General features: G+C 42.4%; 1 protein-coding gene across 1 annotated transcript; it reads right to left on the reverse strand.

Annotated features, from left to right (window-relative positions):
* Positions 1–219: 219 nt before the first annotated feature.
* Positions 220–12,003, reverse strand: LOC137431719 (rho-related GTP-binding protein RhoE). The gene is made up of 5 exons (XM_068123349.2): positions 11,524–12,003; positions 11,151–11,238; positions 8,069–8,178; positions 2,968–3,102; positions 220–1,960 (listed from the first exon to the last, which is right to left on the reverse strand). Exons 1-5 carry the CDS (start codon positions 11,692–11,694, stop codon positions 1,703–1,705), a joined length of 762 nt encoding a protein of 253 aa, XP_067979450.1. The 5' UTR covers positions 11,695–12,003; the 3' UTR covers positions 220–1,702.
* Positions 12,004–12,531: the final 528 nt, after the last annotated feature.

The raw sequence follows: 12,531 nt of genomic DNA on the forward strand, positions 1-12,531 counted from the left end.
AAACCCACGACCTTTAGGATTCCACCAAGGTCATTCGTTAGAATTCTAGGATTATTTACTGCATGGTGTTACTGGTGTTCTGTGAAGGCACAGTGTGTACTGTCTCCAATACTCACCGCAACAACCCACCCATCCTGCTCCAGTAGCTGAAAGGGTGTGTGATGCTGGAAGGAAAGAACATCAATAGGGGAAGCAAAAAATAACGGCTGAGAGCCACAATTACTTAAAAAGGCCTTTTATTAATAGCAAACACAGGAGACGATACAAAACTAAGCAGGATGCAGATTGAGACAATAAATGTGCCGCAGGACACATACATCTCCTGATAAAGTGACAATGCTGCTACGTGAAGCATTGAGATTTATTTCCTTTATTAGTCCAACAGGAATATGCACATCAACTACAGCAAAGTGCGAAACTCTCCACTTGGTTTTTTTTTTTTTTAATAAAAAAAATAAAAATCACTGCAGTAATTACAAATCATTGTTTGTACAATGTTACAAATTACTTTAGGTCAGGTGGAATGGTTTCAATAAATAAAGGTAGCCATAGACATTGCTTGGAGTATTCCAACTTGATCAAGAGGCATTCTCATCACTGCAGCACCCCTTTGTTCTCTTATCTGTAAACCTGTCATTTCAAAATATATTAGTCTACCAACCGCTTTTGAAGAGGTAGATGGTGTTCGAAACTTTACTCTCCTCTTATTGACCATGCAGAAAAGTAACAACACCTCTACAGGAGAACGTGGTCTGCGAGTAGCCCATCTCAGAATCATATTGGAATGGCAGCAGGTGAATTGCATTTTGGAGCACATCATCGTTTGAATGAGCGAACACCCTGGCCAAATTCCTGCTCTGACCTACAAGGGGCAATGCATCGGCCCACCCTCCACCAGAAAATGATGCTTCCCACAGCTACGTGCAGCGTACTAAAGAAATAGGATGAACAATAAGCACGACGCACTGTTGCAATCATTCAACAAAGACTATGGATTTTGGACAGAATAGAACTGTTGACAGGTATCCTGACCAAATTCCCTCCCCGACGCGTAGAGCTGAGCATCTCCCCCTCTTTTGGACCGTTCTCGGTGTACAAGTGTCACATCAACTTAATGAGGTGAAAATGAACCGTAAGCATCAGCAGGAAGATCACATTGAATTGGAAGCAGTCAGTCATCCCTCAATAGTTCCATTGTACAACCAATCGATCATTAATGAATTGCTGAAGGATTTCAAGAAACCTAAAGGGATTAAATAGCTGGAGCCCAACCTCATATGAATGGTGTATCATTCATAGCTGATTGGCTCTGACCTAAAACAAAAACATCTTTAACAAAGCCTTCCAATCATACAAATACAGGCACACATCGCAACACAACTATTTACAAAAACATGAAATAAAGATCGTAACATCATTTTTTTTTTTTTTTTTTAAACAATTAAACACTTCCAGCTGCATTTATCTTTGGTTGATTTTATTTTTTTATCATATTCGTAAAATCCTCAGTTCTGCCTCCTTCCTTCAAATTCATGGTGCACGATTGGGGCAAAGGAGAGTGTTGATGAAACGTCAATTTTGACACAACAAATGGTATCAAAGGCTCCCTGTCCTTCGGCAGGCTGCGAACTGCATCACAGGCTCCATCAGCAGAAAATAAACCAAAGATGAACTTTGAGCGGGATCCGTGCGTGGATATAAATCACATGATGGAGCAGCTTTTCTCTTGCTTTGGTGGTGTGCTCCGTGGGGCTTCGGGAACTTCAGGCCGTCCGCCGAGTCGAGAGATGCGCCGGAGCAGCCTCTTAGAACGGCTACGCTTTAGTCCTGATCTTTCACGGTTGGGTGGCACGACGGTAAGGGCAGCCACACGGAATACCTCTTGCACACTGCTTGCCGACGCCTGAGCGGAGCACTCTATGTATCGTGCTGCGCAGAGTTGCCGCGCCACAAATGCGGCCTGCAGGAGAAAGGGGGAATTGTAGGGTAATTAAAATGTCTCTCTCACAGCTTGACTTTGCTTGTCTTCTACAAAAGAGAGGAGCATATTGATAACTGTACCCTTTCATAAATTTCTCAAAGGAAAAAAAACTATCAGTTAAAACAGTTTTCAATCATATGGAGAAAAAAAAAAAAACATTACAAACGGCTTCAGGAAATTCAACAAATCCAACCACATGAAGATGTACGGAACTCAAATTCCTAGTTCATATTGATATTTTGAGAACTGACGGACTTGCTGATAATATGTAACAACAGATTATAATTGAAACACAATTGAGATCTTCTGCCAAAAAGCATCGACAAAAAACGAAATGCATTGCCCCCGAGGCCGCGGCAGATGGCCGGACCTGCCAGCTGTGCCAGACAGCAAAATTCAGAAGCCTGCTGCAATCACAGGTGACAACAAGGAAAACGGCTTGATGGAAAAACAATTTGCTCATTCAGATGCCAGGAATCTCAAACAACTCCAGGTCATCAGTAAGAGGAGAAGTGTCTCACACAAGTGATGTAGTCTGTACAGATGTAAAAAGGAAAAGTGACTGCAATTAAATTAATAATTGTTTAAAAAAAAAATCCCCGGCTCTTGATGTGCGGAGCATCACCAAATTCCATACATTGTACGTGTCTGACCATCATCTGTCAATGTGTTTGTAATTTATCTAAAAGTACACTGATCTATTCACGCCGTTGTCCGTCTGGCACTTGATAGTATTTGTACAAGCTCCTCTATTAGCCTTAGGAAGAAAATATATTAATCTGCTTCGGAATGGCTCTCCATCCAGGATTGTCATCCTTGCCAAGAAACTACTTCAGCAGACCCAATGTTCCTTCTAGAAGAAAACAGTGTGTGTGTGTGTGTGTGTGTGTGTGTGTGTGTGTGTGTGTGTGTGTGTGTGTGTGTGTGTGTGTGTGTGTGTGTGTGTGTGTGTGTGTGTGTGTGATATTCAAAGCAGGCTTTCTCACCTGCTCGTAAGAGATCGGCGTCTGTCTTTGAACCTCAAGGTCCACTTGAGTTTTGACGTCATTTCTGAGATCCGCTTTGCAACCAACAAGGAACACCTTTGCATTTGGACATCTTTCCACAACTTCTACATGCCACTGTTGGAGAAAGACATTTCAAGTCAAGGATTTAATTCAGACAACCTTCCTGATAAAAGTAAAATGACAAACCACATTTGACAAATTTATCCAACCACACACTCATTCCTCCTCTTCCACCCACACATATGAAAACAAGGTACTAGACTTCCATTTCTAGAATGCTGATGGAGGAGCTCAATACATACTAAAGATGGTGGGAATTGTACTGCACCATGAACTTAAAAACCAGTCCCAAAAGGAATCAGATCGGTCCACCAAAATTTTCATATTCTTTTTCTCACATCCATACACCACTCTGGGAACTTGTGACATTCATTTGCATCAGTGGCCTACAGGTGAGCACCAACAAGTGACACACCTTTTACCGACACTCTTTAACACAGAATTTGAAAACAAACTCCCCACAGTGTCATGATGATTCCTTCACATAAAAACTGGCTCTGGAAAATATAAATCAGGCCTGGGAGATTTTCAGGCGAGGGTGATTTTCAGGGTGTCCTGGGAGAATTTCACGAGCTTGCCTGCCATGCCACGGGAATGCAATTATGTTGGAGCGGAAGGCCCTCTGGCAATCCACTCCTGCCTCTTTCATCCTCAAAACTGGATAAGACGCAACTGCTTCATTCCAACAGGAAAATATATTGTTAAATAAACTGCAGAGTAAAGCGCATCGTGTAATGTAAGATGGCTAAATACTTTGGTGCGCTCATATACAAGGATTTGCGAATCACAAGGTAGTCGGAAGGCAGCAGACTCGTTGCCCACATACAATTGCAAGGATCAAAAACAAAGCTGTCAACATCTGTGAAAATTTCGTTTTGGAAAAAAATTCTTGCTTAGCAAGACAGGAAAGCTACCCCTGGGAAAAGTATTTCCAACGCCATTAGTCTGGCAATATTTCACAGGAAACTCAAGATAATAGCTTCCAGGTAAGAAAAACAAAGGAAGCAGGAAATGTAGTTTTCATCTCATTTGTTCCGATGAAGGAATCAATAAATAACATTTTGCTTCCTGTTATAATAAGCAAGGGCCCAGTGGAAGAGGGAAGAAGCTATTTGGCAATAAGTTGATATTCACCGAATGAGATCTCAGATCAAGTGCTTGGCCTGGTGGGAGATAATTCAACACAAATCATAAAATTTCACAATTATGTCGGATTCTTATTTAAATGAATCTTCTTTTTTGCAACCTTTCTCCAATGACTTGTACTTTGTATTTTGCTCTTCACCACAAATGTGATGATGATGATTTGATGGGTGGTTGGATGGGAGGGGGGCAAGGAGTTAAGTGAAACCAACTTTAAGCGGAACTAGCACTTTATTCGGCTGAGGCAAGTGAGGTAGAGGCTGTTTATTCCTGATGTGTGAAACACCCTGCAACCCGTCCCTACAGAAAACATACTTTGAAATTCCAGCCACATTTTCCATGCAATCATCATGTAACTTTGGTAAATATTTTGAAAGTTTCATGTCACTCACTCAAATGGTTGCAGAGAAAACGAGTTGAAAAGCAAATAAAAGTGAAAAAGTGAGGGTGGGAGAAAATAAAAAGGTGAGGGCCTTGGTCGACGTTCCACAACATTGTCAAGGATGGTTGTGGACACCTATTACTAATACATTTATATATCGTACATATTTATTCAAGGCTTGTGGAAGAGCTGAAACATAAATTGCACACAGTGCAAAGACATTGGTAGATATCAGTGTGCATTTACAAGAATTACAAAGGACAATAGCACACACCACACAAATCTATTTCATATATGGATTAGAGCCTGGATTCCCATGCACATCAAGGGCAAGCAGAGGTTCAGGTGGGAACGCTAACATGCCAACCTGAGTTTATTGGCGCAATATCGGTGGAAGGAAAAACTGGTTACTCAACTACCTACTGACCAAAATGCAAACAACACCAATTAGCAGAAGTCTAGCAGCTGCTGTTATTCAGTATGTAGAAGAGGTCTAGTAGCGTCTAGCAGCCCATATACTCATATCACCCATGCACCTTATTATGTCACATACATTACCATTATCCGTAGCTTTATTAATTATTAGGACATTTAACGACCACTTTTGTACACATGAAGGGTAAATTGTGTCAATGACGATGAATATGAAAAAAAAATTCAAATTATATTCCCATGGCTAGTCAATCATATATATGAAGTTTCACATCGATTTGTTAAGCGGTTCTGGAGAAATTTTTTGTTTTTTCTTCTGGAGGTTTTTCATATTTTTCTTTTCAATCCTATATGGCAAAAGACCACGGCCGATTACGTCACAAATGTAATTCTTCACTCATATCGGGTCGTAGATCAGATACATGAAGTTTCAGATTTTTTCCATAAGGATTTAAATTCAAACAATTATGGCTGGAACACCACTTCACCAATGGTATCATTATCATCCTATAATACCCATGGGGAGTTGATGACATGCCAAGTTTCAATTTTTTTCGTTGAGCAGTTTTGGAGATGTCCAATTTTTTCCCCTTTAATCCAACATGGCTGCCATGTCATGTGACCTATGACATCAGAGTTATCAATAAAATATTCTCCATGGGGAGTCCCTTCTATGTTTAATGTTTCACATCAATGGAATACTCAGTTACAGAGAAAATAAATGAGGACAAATATATATATATATATATATATATATATATATATACACATGTGTGTGTGTGTATATATATATATATATATATATATATAGATATATATGTATATATAACACACACACACACACACACACACACACACACACACACACACACACACACACACACACACACACACACACACACACACACACACACACACAACAATAGTCTCACAACCCCTTTGGGATGAGACCAACAATAAATTGAAGCCAAAAGTCCAAAAGCTCTCCATTACAACAAAACGTTACATAGGTTATGCACAAATAAAACCTGCAGTGATGAAACCTACAAATAAAACCTACAAAACTGATGAAGTCACCTTGTGCCATGCCGTACTGCAACAAAAAGCACCAACAACAACTCTTGCCACAGCACAAAGCATCTGTTTGCAAAGTGTGGCATTATCTTTTCTGCATCATCATTTCCCCACCAATTCTCCTCAGCTCCTTTCCACAAGTACACAAGGAATTACAAATCAACCGGCCAGGCAAAGAGAAATTTCCTTAATCATTAATCCTCCTTTAACAAGAACAAGCCGGCTGTAAAGAGTTTGTAGATGGGGAGATTTCAGGAGAACAAAGCCAGCATCGCCAAGACAAGTTTGATGAGGTTGCGAGTTGATAAATTAAATTGAATCGTGACCAAAATCAACAACGAAATGAGCAACTTTACGAGGGCTGCTGGGTTTTCAGCTCATGACACATCACTCAGATGTTGTGCCAGCAAACTGCGCGCATTATATAGAAGAAACGTCATGGCCTTTATGCATGCCAAGCTGAAGGCAGGACAGCTTGTGAATATGGTCAAAACGAATGTTCCCGTGTTGGTGCGGTGCGTGGCACTTTAGCAGCTAACTTCTTAAGTCCACATCAGCAACAACCGTGAGACCATCATCAAAGTACCACTGACAAAGTATCAACTAATTGCCAGCAGCGGTGACTTTCTACGGCAATTCTTTAAAGGTCACAAACCAGATCTAATTGCTTTACCACCTCGGTTTTAATCAGAGGCCAGCAGTTAAATGACATGGTCGTTATTCCTGAGCCTTTACGGGGTCACTTTATCCAAGCGTAATCATCACGAGGTGACGTTGTCATTGCTATGCTCCAAATATCGAGGGAATTTCGTAACTTTCTGCGTTTAGTGACATAAATGCTCAAGGTCTTTAACATCGATCATGCGGAATGGACGGCGAGCTTGTACAGATCGGTCCACAATGGAGCCGCTGCACGAGATGTAGTCGGATCATATTCCATTATGAATCAAATCACAGGTGGAACTCAAATTGCACTTAGACAAATTTTGCGCGCGCACACACACACACACACACACACACACACACACACACACACACACACACACACACACACACACACACACACACACACACACACACACACACACACCACCCTCCATTACCCCAACTCCACCCACAAGATGAAGTAATGCATTTCTAAAAAAAAAATAAAGCAAAGTGAAGTATTACAACTTTTGGAATTCCTTGTGAGTAACCCAAGAGGGAGGGTTCAAAAAGTTTTTGGGCCCAACTAAATATGAAACGTGCATGCTTTGGGCATGCCTAAGGCTGAGAACTAATTGAACCCCAACGCTTCCAATGCCCTCATATTGTTCAAAGAGGAAGAAAAAAATGTAGGTATTTTTTGTGACGTATAACTTTCGCAGTATACACTCCAGATGGTATGCATTCAGCGACATGACATATGGAAGCGCACGGCATACCTCCGCTAAACATTGATCGATATCTCTTTCCGTCTGCATGATGTCACATGTCACACTTAAAGTGAGACATGATCACTGATACACCTTATTTATTTATTTATTTATTATTATTATTTGCATACAAGATCAAGGCTCGTGTAAGAGCTAACATCAATCACAAAAAACAACAACAACGGACACACAAAACATACAAAAAAGGGAGCGGGAGACAAGATGGGGGAGAGAGGGAAGCACACAAGTACAACAGCAGAGAACAGGGACAACGGAAGATCTGTGGGAGGGATGGGGCTTGGGGGGAGGAGGCATGGGAAGGCGGGGGGATGGGAAAGTATAAAACACATGGACACTGCTGGAACTTCCAGGAAATAAAAAAGTCGGGATTTCAAGAAGAAAAAAAAAACCTGCGGTGTTGGTACGATGATGCAGTTTATAAAAGCAATGCGTTACTCACCTGTTGCACCACACCAAGGCTACAGTACGACCAACGTGAACAAAGTCAACCACAATGCCAGCAAATGATAACGATGGCATCACAGACCTAGCATGTTAGCACTGCCAAACCCACCTTCTTGAGGACATTGTCCAACGTCGATGGACTGGAAATGTCAAAACAAATGAGGATCGCATTGGAATCGTGGTAGGAAAGCGGCCGCACGTTGTCGTAATGAGGCAGGCCTGAAACACAAGAGCATGGGCGGATGGAAATCAATATCAACATGGCAATTAATTAATGGTAACAACGGTGATGGGCAAAACCGCTTTCAGGCTCAACAAGAAGGAAAACCTGATCAGAAAATGTGGAACAGCTAAAAGCTATTTGGGGTGATGTGGTCTTAGCTGGAGAAAATTTCCACATACATTACACACTTGGCTTGAAAGATGGATCTGGGTAAAGATCAGGAGTAAAGAATGTGAGACTCGAGCCAAGTATATGAGTAGCAAAGCTACACCGGGGGTTGGAAGAACAGCTGTAATCTTAGGGCTGTCACTTCTCAAAAGATGGAGGCTTACAAATTCAAGCACAGGTAAAGGGAAGCACGAATACAATGAAACTAAAAAGAATCATCTTATTGTACTTTGATAATTCTCAATGTCTTAAATTTTCCATCATCCCCACTGCCCCTCCCCGGTCCCTATTGTTCTATATACTCCAATCGTTTACCCGAGGCTGTGGTTCAGCTTGTGTATGGCTAAGCCTAATCTGCACCACCTTTGCCCTATTCTCCATATGCCCTGCAACGAGCCCCTGCCACCATACGCTAGCAACACTTACATTCCCTCCACCACCAGCAACCTTTACTTTGTGCAGCCCCCCTCTGCCCCACCCCCACCCCCACCCCTCACCCAATGCCAGTGGCCAAATTCTTCAGATGCCTGCTGCAGTGGCCTACGGCGCCGCCTCTTCTTAAACAAATGGAAACAGAAGAGCAGACAGCTATAGAACACACCACAATTCAGAACGTCAAGCGAAGCGTAACTGACTCTTTTTATTAGAATCAAAGCTCAAACGTGAATGTGAAAAGGAAAAAAAAGTTTACAAAATCCATAATATGGGAAAAAATAATCCTACACGATGGTTATAAGTCACAATTTTGTAATAGATCTCACGAGAGCATTTCATTGGCCACACTGACATCAAAAGTTGAAACTCATTTGACCTGTAGAGTCCTGTAGGCAGCAATCACAGGCCGAATAAATAAACCGCGCACAAAAATGAGAAATTTACCGCATTACTAAGCCAAGGCCTAATCAACTTAGAAACTAGCAAAATAATCCTTTTTGAAGAATGCATGACATGCACACCGACAGGATAGGCCAGTTCGATTAAAACCATAGCAAAAAAAATAAATTCTAAACTTTAAACCGAGGCAATGAACACTCAAAACTCTGCGGCAAATCGTGAAAGTGCACCTCGGATGGCTCAAATTATAAGGCGTGCCCCAACTTGCCCAATTCTTCCCAGAGAATGTAGGTGACACGGACTTCCTGTGGGTGTCAACTTTCAACCAACTACAAACACTGTAGTTTGACACACAAAAAGGCAATCAAACACAGTTTATCAAGGGAAACTCCAATGGGGTTTACTTTGAAAACATTTACCGCATCAGCTGTTTCTTTGATGCCGAAAAAGATGAAATACAGGTGAGATTAGATTTTTGGGAATTTACAATGTTAAAACTTGTCGAACAGTTACTTCTTATATGTCTGGTTGTTGTATGTCGAGCATAACTCTGTGCATGTGACAAGGACACCGGATCAGGCCGTGCAAAATAGCAGGTAAATCGCTGGCATGTCTGTTAGAACAAGTGTTGTACTCTTAGCATTTGTAGAAGTCACCACACTCCAGGAGCCATACCACTCGGAATTGTGTGCGCAGTGACGCCTCGCCCCACGAGAGCTTTGCACGTTACGATGTGAATTTGCACCTTGGCTGCTATGCTTCACATCATTATTATACACCACAGCAGACACCCACACAAAACACACACTCACAAAAAACATGCACTCACCCAAAACATGCACTCACCCAAAACATGCACTCACCCAAAACATGCACTCACCAAAAACATGCACTCACCAAAAACATGCACTCACCAAAAACATGCACTCACCAAAAACATGCACTCACCAAAAACATGCACTCACCCAAAACATGCACTCACCCAAAACATGCACTCACCCAAAACATGCACTCACCCAAAACATGCACTCACCCAAAACTTGCACTCACCCAAAACATGCACTCACCCAAAACATGCACTCACCCAAAACATGCACTCACCCAAAACATGCACTCACCCAAAACATGCACTCACCCAAAACATGCACTCACCCAAAACATGCACTCACCCAAAACAGTTGAATACACGGACTCACACAAAACATGCACTCACACAAAACATGCACTCACCCAAAACAGTTGAAAACATGCACTCACCCAAAACAGTTGAAAGCACGTAATTACCCAAAACACGCACTCACCCAAAAAAACACGCACTCACCCAAAAAACGCACTCACAAAAAACAGTTGAAAACACGGCCTCGCAGAAAACGTGCACTCACACACTCACCCAAAACACGCACTCACACACTCACCCAAACACGCACTCACACACACACAAAACACGCACTCACACACACACAAAACACGCACTCACACACACACAAAACACGCACTCAAACAAAACACGCACTCAAACAAAACACGCACTCAAACAAAGCACGCACTCAAACAAAGCACGCACTCAGACAAAGCACGCACTCAGACAAAGCACGCACTCAGACAAAGCACGCACTCAGACAAAGCACGCACTCAGACAAAGCACGCACTCAGACAAAGCACGCACTCAGACAAAGCACGCACTCAGACAAAGCACGCACTCAGACAAAGCACGCACTCGGACAAAACACGCACTCGGACAAAACACGCACTCACACAAAACACGCACTCACACAAAACACGCACTCACACAAAACACGCACTCACACAAAACACGCACTCACACAAAACACGCACTCACACAAAACACGCACTGCAGTATGCCAGTAGTCCATCAAGCAAAACACTCACACACACAAAACACACAACTACGCACCAAATGCCGTTTCATCCCATTCCATTGCCAAAGCTCTATCTACGCACTTACCAGATGTGTCCCACATCAGAAGTTCGATCCTCTGTCCCTCCAACTCAAAACTCGCCGTGTAGTTCTCGAATACAGTCGGAATATAATTCTGCGCAAAAAACACAGAATTATGCCAAAAAGTACGAATCACACAATCGGATAAGCGCATTTGAAGAAACGATGAGCAAGGTCAGCAAAGAGCTATCTCAAGGCTTTCTCGACTGCACTTCAATATACGAGGAATTAAGGAGTACGAGGAAATCGTACAAACTTTTACAGAGTTCCCACGATCGGCTTCATCGACAAACAGACGTCTAACATTCATGCCGAAATTAATTAATTGGTACAACATTCGAACGAACTCGACTGGGAAAGTGTATCCGGTGGGTCTTACCACGGGGAACACGTCCTTGGCGAACACGTGCAACAAAGCGGTCTTCCCGCAGTGACTGTCTCCCACGAGCACCACCTTGCAGCAGCGAGTCGGGGGAGCCTCGGCACCTGGACTCCGGGGAGAGCCGGGACTGACCAAGCACGGATCATCCTTGGCAGCCGACAGCAGCATGTTGCGGCTGATCACGGCCACTCGCGACAAATCAAACCCAAATCAAACTCGATAACTTCTCTTACGTGAAGAGGTTTTTGAGAAAACCCCGCGAAATGGGCTGTAAGTCCGCGGTGGCAGCAGCTGAGCACGTTTTCTTTATCCTTTTATCGAGTGCGAAGCGACCGAGGCACGTGAAGCGGACGGGACCGACGACTGACGAGTGTAATGCGCAAAACGTTCCGGCAGCGCGTTATAATGCCCCGTGACGTCATCGCTGAACGCCCAATGACCCTGGCTCCGCATCCGCAGAAGTTACACTTTTACACTACAGTCGATCGCCATTAAAGCTCTATTTACATTTAGGGATTGCTTGTTTATTATTGGACGGGAATATATTAAGGCACTTAGCCCGTGATTCTCATTTAATATGACGGATATGTAGATGTATAATTATGAACAAGAATTCTGAGTATTGCGCTGCAATACACGTCCCCTGCCGGCAGTCTGTCGTCTGGAAAACTGTTGGGGAAATTACCAAAGTTCAACGTGCCATAACTTTGTCAAAATGATCGAAACGTCGTGAAGTTCGAACTTGATCTGTAACTTATCATGAGGAAACCATGTGCCAAGTTTGAAATCATTAGCATGAAGAGTTTAGAGAAAAAAGTCCGGAAAACTGTTCTTTGCGTGACGGAGGGACAGAGTGCAAACCTAAAGTCCCCTCCGGTGTACACCGGAAGGGGACTAATAACTTCTATATACAGTATACTGTATATATATATATATATATATATATATATATATATATATATATATATATATATATATATATATATATATATATATATATATATA

This window comes from Myxine glutinosa, chromosome 7, assembly GCF_964187855.1.
Source record: "Myxine glutinosa chromosome 7, kmMyxGlut1.1, whole genome shotgun sequence".
Classification (NCBI taxonomy): Eukaryota; Metazoa; Chordata; class Myxini; order Myxiniformes; family Myxinidae; genus Myxine; species Myxine glutinosa.